At 45.6% G+C, this 19,268-nt stretch overlaps 1 protein-coding gene across 9 annotated transcripts in view; it reads right to left on the reverse strand.

Moving 5' to 3' along the window:
• The window catches only part of TEAD1 (TEA domain transcription factor 1), a 259,319-nt gene that overhangs the window by 28,236 nt on the left and 211,815 nt on the right, over positions 1–19,268 (reverse strand). For all 9 annotated transcript variants that reach the window (XM_032427318.1, XM_032427325.1, XM_032427324.1 and 6 more), the window contains one exon: positions 8,727–8,900. In XM_032427318.1, coding sequence (XP_032283209.1) covers positions 8,727–8,900 — 174 coding nt within the window. The remainder of the gene's footprint in view (positions 1–8,726; positions 8,901–19,268) is intronic.

The raw sequence follows: 19,268 nt of genomic DNA on the forward strand, positions 1-19,268 counted from the left end.
GGCTACCTGGCAGGTGTATCCTGGCCCCTGATAGACAGCAATTTCTCTAGGTGAACTGAATGAAACAAAATGACTTTTCAGCCAACAGATTTTTTAAAAGAACTGTTAAAAATCTGCCATATACACTGCACTGCCGGATAAACAAAAGCTACAGATGGGATCCCTGCTCCCTGGGGGAGACCTACAAAGAAGTTTAGGATGCAGAGCTGGGAAAACAGGAAGGAAACAATAATAGACAGCAGTCAAAGCAGCAAATGCTAACAAGCTTCAGATTATTTTCCTTATGAAATCAAACCAAAATGGATGCATGTGCAGGTTTATTGACTCGCCTGTCCCCCAACCTGAAGTATCAGAACCTGCCTGTAAGAGATGGCTTAAAAAAAAAAACCAGACCACTGGTGAAGATGATCATATAACCACAGTCTACCCAGAACATTTATTATGTATTAGCCTTATAAATACCTCTGAACATAGTGGTTTTACTTGCTAACCTTCCTTCCACCTATATCATGCCACCGCTCGATACCGGTCTTGTAATTTCAGGACTTAATGCTATTTTGAGATGAGACCAAAGTACAGACATGGAAGGCTCATTGAATTGAAAGGCCCTTTTCCTTGCTGATAGCAGTTTAAGACACGTGGGGAGCAAATCATTCCATTTTGCTAACTTCCTCTTCCATGAATAGCAACAGGCGGGTTTGGTTCCAAATGATAGACTCAAGTCTACAAGTCCAAACAAAATCATGCGAATCCAATTAGACACAGGTTGCCACTCCGGAGTGGGCCATTCGGGCAGCTTCCATGTGCACCCGGTGTCTCCTTACATAAAGCCCAGTTGTTTTATTTATAGTGCCTGTCATTTTGTCCAACAAATGTGATTTCATTCCTACCAAGATAAAAGCATCTTCTAAAGGCTGCCCTCTTTCCAGATAACTCGCTATCCCTCTCTCTGTTTTCTAAAATCTTCTCACACCTGCTCCGGTTAGTAAAACTAGCCTTTCTTTTTCTTCCCCTAGAAAAATAGATTAAGAAAATTGAACAACTATAAATGTATTTATTGTTTATTGTTGAGACTGAATGATCATACTTCGAAGAATTTTAAAAAGCAAAACATTATGAACGACCACAGGGTAACATCAAAAATCCTGGCTTCTAAAATAACACTAATGTGGGCGCCTGGGTGGCTCAGTTGGTTAAGCGACTGCCTTCAGCTCAGGTCATGATCCTGGAGTCCCGGGATCGAGTCCCGCATCGGGCTCCCTGCTTGGCAGGGAGTCTGCTTCTCCCTCTGATCCTCCCCCCTCTCATGCTCTCTGTCTCTCATTCTCTCTCTCTCTCAAATAAATAAATAAAATCTTTAAAAAAAAAAAAAAAAAAAAAAATAAAATAAAATAAAATAACACTAATGTAATCATAACTTGAGAGAAAAAAGAAACATTATATAAATGTGTATAAAATTTTTTGTTAACCACATGATCCATATCCATACAATTTCATTTTCATATTGCTTATTATTCCAATCAAAGTTTAAGACTAAGTCTTCCTCCTACTAATTATTCTTCTAAATCAATTTTGGCTATAAGGTTATAAGTAACACGTGGCTTTCTTTGAACCAGTGTCCCCAAACTTGACACTTTTGAACACCCTCGTAGGACAGAGAATAGAATTTTGAGGCCCCTTCAAAAATATTAGTTTCACTATGTTTCTTATTTGGTTAAACCCATTAATTCTGTTTATTTCCTTCAGTAAACCACGTGTGGCTGGAAATGAACTTCTTTAGAAAGTCAGCTTCAAGTGGGACTAGGGTTTCTGTCTTTCAGGATTCATGAAGGAATCACACCCACACCTTGTCTATCTTTGGGAATTCTATGGTCAATTTCAAGACAGTTGGCATTTTATCTTAAATTAGCTGCTTCGTCTGCCCTAACACCAGCAACCCATCTGCATGAGTCTCAGTGCTGAAATGGAGCACGACTTTGTCTGTTTGCAGGTGGACCTCTTCTGTTCTTAGGGCCTACGTAGCACCTGATTGATCACTGTTTTATAAGGGAAGAAAAGAAGCCTGGTTTTCTGCCAGTGCAAGTGTTAGCCTCATTTATCCCAGATCTGGTTCCACACTCCTCCTCGATCATAACTTCAATGCTGGATTCAAACTGTAATTTTTCTGGGCCGTTTTATGTAGGGATTCAAATTTAAGCTAAAATGTGCACTAGTCATCTGTAGTACTACTAGTACAAACAACTCAACTAAGGTGACGGGGGCGGGGTGGGGGTGCTGATGAGACGCCTTCAACTCTGGCTCGGGTCCCCAAGGGTAGGCGATGAAAACCCCATCTCTGGAGGGGCAGGCAAGGCACTTACGGTGTCAGCCCTAAGACGCATCCTATTTCTAGAACTGCTGAGATAGGAACACGTATATGTCTTAGGATTGACGGAGAACAGTACATTCAACCTTATTAATAGTTTCTATGGAGAATAAGGAAGGATTAAAGTCTGAGGAGAAAGACAGATGAAGAGGGATTCAAAAAGCAAAGTGACAAGAGAAAGTTGTTTTAAATTACGCCACACCAGCCTGATGAGGATGCCTGCCATACTCAGTGCCTGACCACCTTAGAAAAGCAGCTTGGTTATTTACACACCACACAAACACGTGCACACACACACATATGTAAAGTACTATTATCAATATTTAATAAAATAAAAATGGCTAAATGAGAATTCACCCAGTAAATAGCACATCACATAGTTATTAAAAATGGTAATTAGCGATGTAATGGCATATGGCTGCATGAAAGGGTGTTGGATAAGGAAGAAAAGCAGGAAACCAGACTTAATGCATTCCTTGGTTCAAACTACATAAACATGTATTACATTTGTGGTTATATTCGTGGTGCATTTAGGAATCAATTACAAATTATATATTTCCAAGACTGTCTAGAATACTATGATGTTGCCTTTGTAATCGTAACATAAACACGATGCCGCTCCTCTAACCCCACCCCAAAGGTAGCTAACAGCATTGTGTGGATCCTTCTAATAGTCTCAGGATCCGACCTGAACCTGCTGGTAGCAGCAGTCTGTTCACCATAGCCCCCACGTAAATACGCACCAGGGCATCCCGTGGTGACCGGACTTCAGCAAGAAACCGGTCTGCTTCCCCTTCATTACCATCACAGACTTCAGGTCAGGGGAGGGACTGGGGACAGAGCTGCGCCCCATGCAGAGGCCATGCACAGATTTCATGGAAAAGGCATGGATTCTGGAGTCCAGCCCACCCGGCACTGATCAGCTGTCTGACTTTGCGGAAGTCACTCTGCCTCTCTGTGACTCGATTTCTTCATGTGTAAAGTGGGAATAATCACATGTGGCTCACAAGGATTAAATAATAACAAGTATGTGCTTATGTTCAAAAAAGACTCATTAAGTCAAGTTCAACTACTGAAAGAGAGAGAAGCCCCTTCCCTCCCATTCCTGCAAAATCCTTTTTCCTCTCTTTGTAATTAAATATGGTGTAGCATTAAAATGCACAAGAGTGAATGAAAAGTAGGCAGGAAGGAAGAGAAAGGAAATAAACAGGAGACAGTCATGAAAAGAAAAAGATAAGGAATAATAATAGAGAAGGCAAAATGCAAATAAAATCGCTGTAACAGTAAGAAGAATCCAAATACTCTCTTGGCTCAAAAATTGTTAAAACCACTGACTCTTCCCTACTGCTGACACAACCAAACCCTGATTCTTTGTCTTTCCTAATTTTCCCACCCACCCATGCTTTCCATACAAGCGAAGACCCAGCTGCCAAAGCACCTCAAGATCGCTGAAAGCACCTGAACTCCCCCGAACGGGCCTCACCTGTCCCTTGTATCTTGGTGCTCCCGCTAGCCAGCCCCTTACCTACCATGCTCACTGTCATTTCTCCCTGCCCTAATACTGGCAGCCACAGTGGTCGAAGGAGGTGGTGAGTGACCCTTAAGGTCTCGCCAGCGGGAAGGTAAAATGGTAGAAACCACTTAGGAAAACAGCTTGGCAGTCTCTTAAGTTAAACATGGAGTTACCACGTGACCCAGCTATTCTACTCCTATGGAAAAATGCCAAGAAAAATGCTGCAAATGAAACCATATGTCCCCACAAAGACTTGTACACAAAGACTTCAGAGCAGCATTATTGGGTCAAAGCCTAAAGTGGAAACAATCCACAAGTCTATCAACAGTGAGTGGATAAGCAAAATGTGGTATGTCCATACGACCGGCTAGTCCTAGGCAATAGAAAAGAGCTAACTAGTGGCATGCTGTAACATAAATGCCCCTCAAAAACAATGTAAGGGAAGAAGCCAGGTGCCAATGACCACACCCCGGAAGATTCTACTCACATAAAATGTTCAGAAAAGGCAAATCTGTACAGGCAGAAAGCAGATTAGTAGTTGTCTGGGGCTGGGAGTGGGAACAGGGATCGCCTGCAAATAGGCACAGGGGATCTTTTTGGAATGACAGAAATAGTCTAAAATTTGATTATAGTGATGGTTATACAACTCCGTAAATTTTTCTAAAAATCACTGAATGTTAAGGAGCAAATTTTATGGTTTCTAAATTATACCTCAATAAGGCTCTTATAAAAAAAGATCTCACCAGATACATAGCCATCCACAGGGGCCTCTGGGTATCCCCCACCATTAAGGCATGAGAGAGGATAAGGCTAACAGGGTAGGGGGTACCCACACTGGCTTCCTTGCCTCTGCCAGTCATTTCCGTGTTGGGGCCTGAGGCCCCGGGTGCCATTCGGATCCTCCAGCCTGAGAACAGCGGAGTGACTGCGACTTGGTGCCACCATGCCCTTCACCTTGAGGTGCAGGCACTCACGTGGGGTAGCACTCAGTACATCCTCCACAGCAAACTCCTGACCTTGTCTAGCCCGACTGAGCCCAGGCTGCACGTGGCTGCTCTTCGGAAAACAGTTTCAGGAGCAATCCTAGGAGCAAATCAAGAGTCAGCCTGATTTTGACAACCTAGAGACTTCAGGAACTTTGAGACAGAGGAAAAAAGGGGGGGCGGGGAATAAAGATCGGGTGTAGGATCTTTGCTGAAATTTACTGAATTCACACAAAACCAAGGAAATCTGCCAAGCAATTTGCTGATACACAAAACATTTCAAAGGGAGTGTTGAACCTACTTAAGAAACACCCATTCCTGATATCCAAGGATAGATATTCTAAGTATAATTTATTCTCACCGAGGCATTAGAGAAAGCCAATGAGATGTCAAATTGCAGCAAACTGTAAACCTAATTCAAATGGCCTTTCCTCATCTAACATTGTTGTGCCTGAATGTCTTTATAAAGGCTAAGTACCGCTCACAATTATACTGAAGGAGTGAAGTCTTCCACCACATTCATAGAAGTGCTCAATTTTAATCCTTCAAATGTTAATAAATATATATCTAATCTCAGGGCAATTGTTTCTACATTTGGACATTTCACACTAGCAACCACACTCTACACATCTGCAATCTAGACCTCATTACTTGGGGATCCATGACCAAAGGGCCCCGTCACTGAAAGCATTTATTAAGATCATCCCAAGCAAAATGGAAATTTTGGAAGCAAAAACAAGAACAACTTTCTAAGGACTTTCCATTCCACTTTATATCCAAATAACATGCTAATTATAAGAAATCTTATTATCATTAAAAACCAATACCGTTTTATTTGAAAATACTGAAAATGGTTTCCTTTCATCCTATCTTACCATTTCTGATTATAATTAACTTGAGTAGAACGGCCTCTTTTTATATCCTTCACAACAGTGACTCTCAAACTTTTTGATCTCAGGACCCCTTTCTGCTCTTAAAATCTACTGAGGACCTCAAAGAGCTTTTGTTTCTGCAGGTTATATCTATCTATACTTTCTGTACTGGAAATTTAAACTGAGAGCATTTTAAAAATATTTATTACCTACTTAAAAAAACTCATTACATCTTATCTTTTTTTAAATTAGACATACCTATACTTTCAAAAACAAAAGAAAAATTGGGAGGGTTGTACTCTTCCACACGTTGGAAATACCTGGATTCTCAAACATGCTTCTAACTGTTTGTCCTGATGCATTGTTTTGGTTGAAGTAACACGAAGAAAATCCGGCCTAACACAAATCTGGAGCTAGAAAAGGGAAGTATGTTTTAATAGGCTCTTCAGATAACTGTGGTCATTTTTCTCTGATACTACACCAAAACTTAACAAGTGATAGTTTCTTAAAAATTAGCTGCAGTGTAGGGGCGCCTGGGTGGGTCATTTGGTTAAGCGTCTACCTTGGGCTCAGGTCATGATCTCAGGGTCCTGGGATCGAGTCCCCCATCGGGCTCCCTGCTCAGTGGAGAGTCTGTGTGTGTCTTTCTCTCTCCCTCTGCCTCTCTCCCAGCTCATGCTCTCTCTCTCTCTCTCAAATAAATAAAAATCTTTTTAAAAAAATTAGCTGCAGTGTGGAATCTGAAACTGTATCAATGAACTTTTCAAGCTCTTTTACATGAAAATCCACTGGTTTATCTTACATAATACCAAAAAAAAAAAAAAAAAAAAAAAAATCACTTGTTAATATGGCTGTGGATCTCACCAGAAAGGTCTGTTAAGTATTGGGAAGCTGTCAAGTTCACGGTGGTGGATACAAGTTTTCCAAAATTCTTATTTTTACTAGAAAGCTGGAATTTTCTCTTTGGTCATAAATAGTGTCAGTTGCTTTCCTTGAGGTGGCAAGCAGGCAGGCTCCATGCACTCATTTGCAATGTGTACTCTAGGTCCAAGATGTCATAAAATTTATAAAGGACATTCTTGGTGTAACTCGTTCTCTCTCTCTCTTTTTTTAAACTGTGTGCGCACACCCGCCCGATTAAGCTAAAGCTTCAGCGTTTCACCCTTCTGCTTTTGAACTATTGGCGTGCATATCAGCAGCTTGCACAAGCCAAATAATGTCTCAGGGTCGTAGTGAAAATAGCTCTGGCCTTCTCAGTCCCTTGAAAGGCTACTGATGAACTCCCTGGGGGTCCCCAGGCCATACTTTGAAAACTGCCCTGTTACCACATAATAAGTGACCTCCAAACACCATTCAAATCACAAGTGGCAGCCCCCAATTTAGAAAGGTATTATTGCTTGTTCAGGTTATCCACATGTATTACCCATCCCAAGAACCTTAATGTAAGTGGAAGGCTATTTCCACAATCCAAATTCAATACAGAACCATGAAAAATGAAATCTAGTTACCACGTAAGGATACAAGGAACTAAACTAAATTTAATATGGAAGTTCTCCAAGAAACTTAAAACATACATTTTTCCTTCATTTATCCACTTGTTTCCCCACTTGCTGGGCTTTCTTGTGGGAGGCGTTTGCTCGGTATTGGAGAAATGGAGAGTCCTCTGTGGACAGGACCGTGCCCCCCCCGCCCCCCGCCAGCTGGGGTTCACAGGGTGTGAAGCAACCAGAAAACAGAGCAGAGGCGCTACCGCCAAAGTTATCTAATTACAAGGTCTGGAGCCCCGCCCTACAAGTAGCCTGTCCTTTGTAATCTCGGAGTCTCTGTTTTCTTAGCTGGACACGAGGCAAATTCCACTTAACACTGTGAGGAGTGGAGGAAGTGCGTGGAAAGTCTCAGCATGGCCCCCAACCCCCAGCAGGTCAATAAATGGTAGCCACGGTTAGTAGTAAGGTGCCCCCGAGGCAGTCCCGGGTCCGGAGGGGAGCAGGACACACATCGAAGTAATTATGACCCAGCATGGGAACTGATTAACTACAAAAGGCGCTGGGAGTAAAAGGAAAATCAATGGTCTGCCTGAGGGACGAAGGTGCCATAATAAAGGAGCCACCATCTCAAAGGAAGGAGGAGCTGGCCCCATGGGAGAGAAGGAAAAGGGAAGAAGTCCATCAGACACACAGAGCAGCTAGGCACAGGGCAGCTAGCAAGGAAAACACCCTGCAACCAGCTCACTTGGGGCCTTTAAATGCCATGCTCAGGGCTGCAAACACCTGAAGAGATTTTCTTTCTATTTTTCTAGAGACTGAAGCCTTATAAACACTCATTGCTGACAGGTCATCTGGTGTCTTGCAGCCTTGGCCTTAACAAGCCTCCTCACCTCCCATACACACGTGGTACTTACGCCTGTGACCTGTTAGCCGTCCCCTGGCCTGAGTGTGACTAGTGGAGAAAGAACAGAAAAGCTCCTCTCGGAGGCCGCGGGACGGCAGCAAGCCCCAGCAGCTGGGGGAATCCGCCCTTGCTGTTTTAAAGCCCAAATGAGGCACATACTGGGTGAAGCCATTTTGTATTCTCTCTGCCACGTATAAAATCTGGAAGCATGAAACTTTATCTTCATCCCAGCCCCAGTCTGCCTCAGGTCCTGGGCTCCAGTGGAATTTTATAGGTCTCTTGGCTTAATGGAGTGAGAACAGAAAGAGGGGCTAGTGCCCCGTGTTTTCCATCACAACTGCAGCCGTGTGTGAAGTCTCCAGCCATTGCAGGAGTGAGCCCTGAAGCCCACAGAGGCCTCCCGTCTCTCTTGTTCTTGAGCAGGGACACCAAATGCTGCCTGGGTGCGTCTGTACCTGAGGATGGACCACAAGGCCAGCCTGAGGACAACCGCCCAGGTGCAGTCAGCGAGCACCCACAACCAGCCGCGCTGCTCCGCACTCACGTACGGGAGGCACCCGTTCAGATGAAACCCACTGCCACCACAGCGATGTTTTACTCACCCAGAATTTTACGAGGAAGAAGGCATTTTGAGGGCCTTTTCCAAACAGTTCCTTTAAGCCACCTTTCTTTTCAGGAAATTTGTCATAAATCTGACGAATGTCCACTGATTCGAGCAATGGGTCACTGTAAGAATGGTTGGCATGCCCAATGTGCACGAAGAGGTGTTTGTTGTACTGTAAGAAACCAACAGAAACATTCCCATTACAAACCCTTTGGTCAACCTGGGGCACATCCATCTTGAACTGGAAGGAGAGCAGTGGTCTCGAAATCCCGGACTTACACCTTGAATAGCCTAGGGTCTGTGCCTTTGAAAAAATGAAGACGTTCAGAAAAGCCATTATAGGGGCACCTGGGTGGCTTAGTTGGTTAAGCGTCTGCCTTCGGCTCAGGTCATGATCCCAGGGTCCTGGGATGGAGTCCCACATCGGGCTCCCTGCTCAGCGGGAAGCCTGCTTCTCCCTCTCCCACTCCCCCTGCTTGTGTTCCCTCTCTCGCTGTCTCTCTCTCTGTCAAATAAATAAATAAAATCTTAACAACAACAACAAAAAAGCCATTATAGCTCAGGATTAAAACCATCATTGTCTTTTATTGACAGGGGTATCTATTTTCCCTCAAAAAGGCTTTTCGTAGACATAGTAGTAAATAACAGCTGAAGTTACCCAATTACCAAACCAAGATACTATTATATCACACAGTTTCACCTAACTCAACTGAGAATGACAGCAACACCCTTTGAAGCCCAATATTTACAGTTCAGCCCAATGAGGAGCATGTGTGTAGTCAACTAACGTCATCACCCAGAATGCACTTCTTGCTCGAGCTTCCCCAGCAACAGCACGGATGCAATGCTCTGGGCAATGGTACCCACCTACTCCTCCAACAGGAGTAAGAGTGCCGAGCCTCTTTCTCACCAGTCCCCTTAGCAACCAGTCTAAAGCTTCTGCATAAGGGCCGGTCAGCACATGGTTGTCAGTGCAAAGTTACGGCCAGGAGAACAGTTCATGGAGAGGATTCATGGTACAAGGTCATATGGGGCCAGTAATCAGAGAACACAGGTCACTCATTCACAAACCAAACAACCAAAACCCGGTTAAGTCACTTAACTTACAAAAGAAACCCTTTTCTCTCCTTGCTTTGTTTTATACCATGTTTGGTATAAAACATGTTAACTGGACCACAAAGGAGTTATCCAAACCAATGGTTCTCAAAGAACATTTAAAAATCACCAATGCCTGCGGCCATCCAGACTACAGGGGAATCCCAGAAAATGAGGCCAGGCATCAGTAATTTTTATTTTTATTTTTATTTTTTTTTAAAGATTTTTTTTTTTTTTATTTCTTTATTTGAGAGAGAGAGAATGAGAGAGAAAGCACATGAGAGGGGGGAGGGTCAGAGGGAGAAGCAGACTCCCCGCCGAGCAGGGAGCCCGATGCAGGACTCGATCCAGGGACTCCAGGATCATGACCTGAGCCGAAGGCAGTCGCTTAACCAACTGAGCCACCCAGGCGCCCGGCATCAGTAATTTTTAATGGGCATTAAATGAATTCTAGTATGCAGCCAGGTTAGAGAACCGCTGGCCTACACTTTCTACTCCAAACCCTCCATGCCTGCCTCTTGGGCTAAGAAAACCGTAACACCAACCTAACGAGACACAAAGACCTCTGCGGCTGTCGGGACTGTGGGGAGATCAGAACCCAACTGGCCTCATGCGAGAAATTCCGTGTCCCAAGTCACCTGGCAAGCCCTACTTACTTTTCAAAGTTTAAATGGTTATTTCCCCAACTAGAGTCCTTCAGAGTACTGACCCCATTAGAAATGAGAAGTCCCAAATAAAAGAAAGCTTGGTCAAAGCTGCCTACCAGGAGAGTACTGTATCCTGGGTAAGAGTTTGGGGTCTGGACTCAGCCTGCTCGAGCACAAAACTTTGTGCCTACTGAAAATTAGCTAAGACACTGAGCAAGTGCCTCCCCTGTCTGTAAAATGGGGAAAGTGCTGGCGTCTGCCTCCTAGGGATGCTTCAGGATTTAAATGAGAAACTAAGTATAGAGAGCTCACAGATTCAACGAACAGCAAACGATAAATGCTAGCTATTATTATTGTTTTGTAAAACCCCCTTCTTTGAGCATAGTTAAAAAACATTTCTTAACTTGGTATAACCCAAAGTTTCCTAAGCTCATGTGGTCACAAAAGCCTACAGATGTATCCTGAAGAAATGCTGGTTTAAATCCATGACTTGCTACTCAGGCACCGGATCTCTGGCCACAGGGCCAACGGGCAGGAGGCTCACACCCCATCCACAGTCAGTGGGCCACGGTGTTGAACAGCTGGGGATGGCGGCCAGGGCCCGGCATCCTCTGGGAGAGGGCTAAGCCCCTCTCCTGCTCAGCATCAGGGTGATATCTCTACAAAAGCTTCAAAATCCCTAAGAGGTATCAGGTGAAATGAAGAAGGGCACCCTGTCAAGCTCTGCCATAGACCCAGCCTCTGCCCAGCGAGCTGCTAGCTTTCAGGTGAAACTGAGGGCTGGGAAGCGCTCTGCAGGGACAGAGTATGCCTATAACGGAAGAGAATTTTTTAAAATGAAGTCAAAAGCCATCGCCAGGTTGGGGAGCTGAGATTATGGGGTAGAGTGGAATGTCTTTGACCTTTTCGTAAATGTTCCCAAATGTTGTTGTCACATCATCTTGTCAACAATAAGCAAACAAAAGCCCACAGAAATGTATGAGGCACTCCTGCTAATGAGCTTCCATTCTCATTAGTGGGCAGAGGGAGAAAAAAACCACACAGTTGGGGACACAGACGCTGGTGTAAAGGCCGCCAGAGAGGCAAAGATGAATGAGCAGTGTGTGTCTTGCGTCTAGCCCCTCTGCTCATTCTCCACCTACCCACCGTTCTGAGAGCTGAGGGCAAAAGTCCTTGTTCTTTCATTATCCGGATGACTGGCCTTCTGCAGGTCCATCCATCCCACCCTTCCATTACTAACCTCTGCTGGCAGCAAGCTCCCGGGCCCGCCCAGCTCCTTCGGGGAGGTACCGTTTCTGTCCTGTCCTGTGCCACCTGCACACAGTGAGTTTATGGGCAAGGAGGCAACACGAGCAGAGCTATGGGGTCACCTGCGGCCTGAATCCCAGTCTGTCTGCCGAACACCATGCTCTCAGCTCCTCCTCCTTGGCAGCCGCCCAGGGGCAGGCAGAGCTGGGGACGGAGGTAAGAAGCTGAGACTTGCGGTCTTTTTTGCTGCCGACATCCAAAGGCCCCTGCAGTGTAGTGCTGGGACGCAGGACCTCTACATGTCAAGAGGACAGGAAGGTCCTGAGGTGAAGGGAGGGCAAAATTTACCACACTTTAACAGGGGCCTTGAAGATATGGTTGAAAACCAAAGTGCTGAGCGCAAAGCACAAAAACTCTGGAGCCAGATGAGAATCTGAAATCTCAATTTTGCTCATATGCGCAACGGGGATACAGTGAGTATAATACGCAACAGGACTGAAGATGGAAGGGAATAATGCAGAGGGTGCTCGGCTTAGGGCCCAGCGTATAAGGAGTGTCGGGGCAATCGCAGCGGCTAAGATCACTATTGTTGTGGTTTATTATTATGTGAGATTACTAGGTCCTGGGGGTGACGAAAAGAACTTTCCTGCTTTAGCTACCCCTCCTGCGTAGCAAAGAAAAAATAAACACAAGTAAGCCAAGAGCTAGGAGCAAGTTGTGAAGCCATGGGACTGTTCAAATCCTTGATTCTGGCCCACTCATGACCAGCTTCTCGGGGTGCGGGTCTCTCCTGTGCCTGATGAAGTCTGAAAAGAGCTGTGTCCGCCCACTGCTCTGTGCCATGTGCCTTCTACATACGTGACCTCAGGTAATCGTGGCCTTGCGACGACACCGTAGGGACATTTTATTAAAGTCATTCCACATGGGGGAAATGGAAGTTCAGAAATGAACAGACTAGCCTGAGGTCACACTTCCGGGAATAGTCCTGGAGTTAAGAATAAAACTTGGACCTGTCAACGCCACAGCCCGTGCATTTGCTGCAAACGTCAACCACACTGTCTCCCAGCAGAAAATGCCTCGACCCTTCTCACTCAGATCTTCTTTCTACTTTTTCTGAAAGCTGATTTGAGAAAAAAGGAGGAAAAAAAAAAAAGCTAACTAATGTTTTCAAAATTCTAAGAAGTTAAATTAGAATTCAGGATAAACATAATGATTCGCAGATGCAGCAGACACACTCTTCAAAGGTTTCTATTTTGAGGAAGTTACCTTTGAGCGCCAGTGGCTGAAATGAACTGAGAAGGGCAGGCTGTCTTTGCCAAAGGAAACCGGGCACTGCCTCTCCCAGGCTGGTGACGTGAAACCAAACCCTGACTGCTGGCATCTGGGTGCCTTTATTCCTGCCAAGAGGTGACTTGGTTTCTAAGAATACAAAGGACTAAAGAAGGTATCCTGGAGACCACAGCAGTGAGACAAACAGCCCTCCCTCTCCCCTTAATTCAACCTGGGTAGGTCAGGAATCCCTCTGCCCCCAAATCCAGAAGACTGAAAAGAAGAAATCTACCTGATATGTTTGGGTTCAAGTTTTGATTAAACTCAAACTCTATAAAAAAACCATTTGGTAAGGCTCTAACTACTTCCCATCCCGTCAGTTCTCCTTATAAGGGAAGAAGGCCAGGGTGAATACCTTATTTCCCTCTCTCCTTCCCAAATAAATCCCATTTTCTTTTCAGCAATGGTGGTTTCCCCAAAACTAAAGGTGAAGCACAAAACCAAAAAAGGGCAATTCTATTTTATAGGCAGGAAACAAATATTTGCAAAGCAACACCAACAGCAACAACTAAAATCCCAAGTATTGGGGGCAATATAAGCAGAAACAGGGTAAATGTCAAGAAGTCGTGTATACTAAAGCCCAAGACTAAATTTCCTTGATATCCAAAATAGAGGTTAATGTTGGTTTGTTCAATTATAAAAAAAGTCTCCTGAGGCACTCAGGAGATATGTTGATGATTAACAGATCAATGACAATAACAAAAAAGGCATTCACTCTGCTTATTTCTTTTATGGATTTCAGTAGAACGAACTGGCATTCCTATGACACATTCTATGCTAGGCACAGGGAATCCACGACCTAATAGTACAAAATCCCTCTCTTCAAAGAACCTATAGAGTTGAATGTATGGAGCTAGCTTATTGACTCTGCAGCCAGAATCATATATTCGTCCATGTAAATATATGTTCTCAATGATTCCCACAGAGAAGATTGGGAATAAAGACAGTCAACATCCCCTCTCCTATACATCAGATGACTTAAGTCAGCATTCACCTGCTCTTTTTATATGAATGGCTGTATTCTCCAGCACTAAACATAGTGTTATTCGTTAGCAAGGAGAACACATGTGGAACTCACTTGAAAATGTGCATCAAGTTTCACAAGTCTAAGGTGGAAACCATGATGAGAACCAAGTTACCCATCACATCTGAGAGTAGAACACACTGAGATTTGTAAGGTTTCAGAAAATTAACCCTTCTTGCAACTATTCTCAGCTAGGCACAGGAGGATGTTTTCACAAAATGAGGGAATACATCACAAGAGGGAGATGGGGCCCTAATCCAGAAGAAGGAGAAAAGAACACACTGGCCCAGTAGCTGGGTAGCTGACCTGGACAGCAGCCAGGCTGGAGTGGACAAGGAGCTGGAGGGGTGTCACCAAAGGGACAATGGACCTGAAAGACTCCCTGACTTATCTGACCATCTGGAGAAGAGTTTGAGAACTCTGTTAGAAACGTTGGAGATGAATTTGTACAGGTATGTAAAAACCAGATAAAGAAGCAATAACAAATCCTAGGAAAAAAAGTTTTACAATCAAGAAAATGGTTCTAATACATCACACATTAACCATGCTGTATGTGGCATTTACAGGCTTGTAACACAAACACTGAGTGTCAATTAAACCAAAAATTTTGATATAACCAGACTGGGGGATAGGGAGGGAAGAGAACAAGTGCTCAATGTATTTAGAGAGCTAAGTCCTGGTCTCCCACAGTAAGAAGTCAATAGAAAATGTCTTGAAATTAATGGATTGAAATATACAGTATGAACATGTTATTTAGAAATATGTACATAATACACGAAGAAATGGCTGAAAGACTGTAAGTAGCTGTCCCTAAGGAGTCGGACCGGGAGGTGGGGAGACACGGGGCAGAGGACTGCTGCTTTTCTTTACCGGCTGTGAGTCCGGTTCAATTTGGTTTATATACAAAGCACATGTATGACTTTATTAAATTAAATAAACAGCCAACTGAAAACTATCTTGGAACATCATGGGAGTTTTTTGAGGAAGAGAAAGAACTATAAAGGGAAACAAAAATATTAAGAGTTGTACTTCAGGATGTTTATTCTAGTTGGTCACAAGTTCCCTGGACTCGAAAGGAACTTGGTCAGATCACAGAGCCTTCCTATGGCTCGAATACACAGGATGACTGAGCAGAAGCTGGGACTCTTGTCTGCCTGCAGGGTTCACCAAAAACACCAAGGTTGCACCAGCAAAATCCCACCTGGATCAAGACTGTCCCGCAGCTCAGCGGCACCTGACACAATCTTAATACACTGATTTCTCTTTTGACTTGGGAAAATGCTCATTTTCTCTTTTCATCGTTATAATCCCTCCAGTTATTCTTCACAGTGGTTGTAAACAGGGACAAAGGTGAATGTAATTCTAAAAACTCAAACAGTTACTTGCAATGGCTTATTTAGCTACCCTGGGGGTTTAATGAAGGACTTTTCCTCCTTTCCCAAATCTGTTCTAAGGTCACTTTCTTTCCTGCTCCCGTCTCTCCTCCCCTCTCTGCTGCTTGGGGAGGCTGCAGGGAGGGGTGAGGAGCACTGGGACTCTGGATCTGCTGGGGTCCGTGTCTAATTCCTGGTGCAGGCGCCACTTCCTGGTGGGGTCATCTAAAATGGGCAAGTTCAGCCCCCGGGGGCAGCTTCCACATCCGTAATGCAGGGGTCATCCTAGTACCGATCTTGAAGGAGTGTTACAAGCATTAAATGAGATAATGTGTGGAAAATACATAATGCTGTTGCTTGCACATAATTTGTTACTATTATTGCTTTTATTGCCAAGTAATCATGATATTTCTCTATTTCAGACGAGCTAATGTGAAATTAAGATTGTCCTTCTGATGCCAACGAAATGGAAATACCAAAATTTAAAGCAGAAATTAAGAGGGGAACATTTGAGACACATAGGGTGATTCCTACTAGTTCCCAAACTGCCATTAGCCACTGTAACATAGGGTGGCTGAGGTGGGGGTGATGTGCACCCAGAGCCTGGAGTGATCTGGCCCCCGAATTTCCCTCAGACACGTCAGTGCCCATTCTCTGAAGCACACACAGCCTGTCCTTGAAGGTGCCCATCACCACCCATGAGACAAACTGGAACAATACAACTCCCAAAAGCGACCACTGGGGTTTTCTTTTCTTTCTTTCCTCTTTTTTGAAAGCACGGCTAATAGATTCTATTCCAGAGATGTGTGGCGAGGCAGCTCACTTCTGTGAAAAAGGACAGAGAAAGCCGACAAATCTGTGGGTCCTTGGCATCGGTGCTGCTTCCTGAGACACGCCCAGAGCTGCACTACACCGTCTGACATGAAGAGGGCGGTCTTTTCCCAAACTTGTTTCAAAAATTCCAAGTATTTGAAGAACGCAGTAAAACCTTGAAAAATGACTGCTGTCAAATAATACCAAGAGAACTATAATCCACTTAGGAATTTAAAGAAACCAAGACAAATAACTCCTGTCAAGGGATGCTAATGTACAAGTTGGAACAGAACAGGGAGGGACAAATCACCTACAATTGCTTCCTGTCCCTCTCCTGCCTGGGCTCTGTCCAGACACCCCAGGGCAGCCTGGGCAGCCTGTGATAACCCCTGGGCCCTGCAGGGACAGGGAGTGGCTGTGGGGCCAAGCCAAGGAGAGCGACCTGCACATTCAGTGCTTGGGGGGAGCAGGGCGGGCGGTGGGGTGGGGCTTGGCTGGGCTCAAACTTCAGCAGGGCCTCTCCTCAGCTAACTGCTCAGGGGCACCGGCCCTGTTCTGGCTACCTGGCACCTGGGCACTGCTTCATCCCCTCCCCTGTCCTCTTCTCAGAAACAAACAGCACCGAAAGCAAAGAATAAGGAGCAAGTAAGTCCTTCCTGCCCAGATCTCACACCACAAGGCACCACCTCACCCCTGCCTCCCACTTCCACCACCATCTTCACAGAAGGGCTACTGTTTTCTCAGGAAGTGGGTCTTTCCCCCCAGAGGGGCAGCTGTAAGGGCCCACGGGCCGCATGCAGGGACAGCGACGGGGAAGGCAGGCTCGTGGGGTGCCGACCTGCCAAGGAAAGCAGATGGCTGGGCCTCTGTGAAACGTCCATAAAGCCCAGATTTCCAGATGCTTTCAATTGCCTCATCCCCCGATGGCAATGAAAAAAGAGGGTGAGTGCCCAGAGCTGCTCAGACACAGGAGTAAACCAGGCACCACTCTGAGAGGGTCCAGCTGGGTGAGGACGAGCAGCTAGGATGGCTCAGCCGCCACGAGGGACAGAGCAGGAAAAACCACACCACACCACAGTGAGCCATCCCCCCATCACCCAAAAACACTGCATTGCTTGTGTCCTACTCGAAAAACCTGGGGGAAGCCAACCGCCCGACCAGCTGTAGCCTTCCTCTGAGACCCGGGAAGGCCCAATGTGCTTTCTGACCATTCATTCTAAGCATGCGCAGCGTACATTACCGACACATGGGTTAGAAGCCAGGCTTTGTGCTGTTTCTGAGCTCTGTAGCCTGCGGCAAGTGGCTTAACCTTTCTGGGTCTTGACTTCCTCATCTGAACACAGGGCTGACACCTGGCCTGCTCTTCTCCAGGGGTCCATGTGAAGGTCAAACGGAAGAGCAAACACGACGGTTCTGTATGAGCCCCAGGGTGCCGCAGAGAGGCTGGTACGCAGGTGCACTAGTAAGGAGATCCACCCACAAGCCGGGAACAGCGGTGGGAGAAGGGGCCTCTTTTTGGAAGGCCCCGAAACCAGATCTGCCCAAACAGCCATCTCCCCGTGAATACATGAATACATTGCCTCAGCAGCCCCAGCAGGGCTTGGGAGCTTCTCCAGGGAAACCCCATCCTTCTCCACCCTGTCCCGACACAGGCAAGGATTCTCCTGGCACTCTGGAGTGTTCACCCGGCTGCTGACTGTATTCCTTTATTTCTCCAATCTAGTCCCCACACAAACCACCTGCCCTTCATTTTGCCACAGGCCTCATCAACTTTATACTTCCTGAGAGCTGCACTGGTCACATTTTCCAAACCAAAACCAGGTTCTGTGATCTAACAAAGGAAATTTTGTTGATCTATGACTTTACGCCTTGGAAAGGAGCTATAAAAATAGGAAAATTAAATCGTTCTTGGGGCCACATTGACCAACTGCCTTTACGGAGAAGAATAAGGTGATCTGCAGGACGGGTCTGCAGGACCACAGGGCCTTCTCCCTCAGAGGCCTGCCATTTCTTTCGCCAGAGGGGAGGTGCTGGGAGAAGCATCCTTCTTCTCAGATGATCATTCCACTCCTGGTCCCCTCCATGTCACGCTGGGAGGGAATCCACGAAAAAGCACTTGGTACATAAGACCTCCCCCAAAGGGTGGTTATCGCTGCCACCTTCCCTCCAGCTCCTCAAACCACGGGCGTTGGATTCAGACAAACTTCCAATCTCCAGCCCTGCCATCGATGGGCTGATTCCTGGGCTCAGTTACTTAAACTCTCTGAGCCCCTCTGTTTCTAATACCCATTTCATCAAGTTTATTTCGACAACAAGAGGCAAGAGCATTATCACACAGGCGGTTCTTTGCAATCCTGCCTCCTTCTCTGTTCCACGGCTCCTCAAATTACAGCACCGTCCCCGGTCCCAAAAATAGTCATCTCCACTACACTCTTCCTCCCACAGCTAACCAGTCCTCAAGGCCTTTTAGTTTTCTCAACACGATGTCTCTCCCCTGACATTCCCTATTTTCTGTCCCCCTTGGGCATGGCCAGGCCGCTGCCCTGGTTTGGTCCTTGCCACCCAACACCTGGACCAGAAAGTCACTTCCCTACCCCAACCACTCTCTGACCTGCTGTCAGCTTCCTGAAACACACCAGACCACAGCTTCTCTTTCAAAAGGGGAGTGAGGTAGGAGAATACAGATTCACGTTATGCTCTATATGTATTAAAACCTCTGGAAAGATTCATAAGAGGGGTGCCTGGGTGGTTCAGTCCATTAAACAGCTACCTTCGGCTCGGGTCATGATCCCAGGGTCCTGGGATGGAGTCCCACATCGGGCTCCCTGCTCGGCGGGGAGTCTGCTTCTCCCTCTGCCTCTGCCCCTCCCCCACCAGCTTGTGCGCAGGCGCTCTCTCTCTCTCTCTCTCTCTCAAAAAAAAAAAGATGCATAAGAATCTAGTAACAGTGGTTAGAAGGAAGGGAAGTCTCTCTCCATTCTTTTATGCTTATCGATTTTGGACTGTGTGAA

The sequence above is a fragment of the Phoca vitulina genome, unplaced genomic scaffold (genome assembly GCF_004348235.1).
Source record: "Phoca vitulina isolate PV1807 unplaced genomic scaffold, GSC_HSeal_1.0 scaffold36, whole genome shotgun sequence".
In the NCBI taxonomy this organism is placed as follows: domain Eukaryota; kingdom Metazoa; phylum Chordata; class Mammalia; order Carnivora; family Phocidae; genus Phoca; species Phoca vitulina.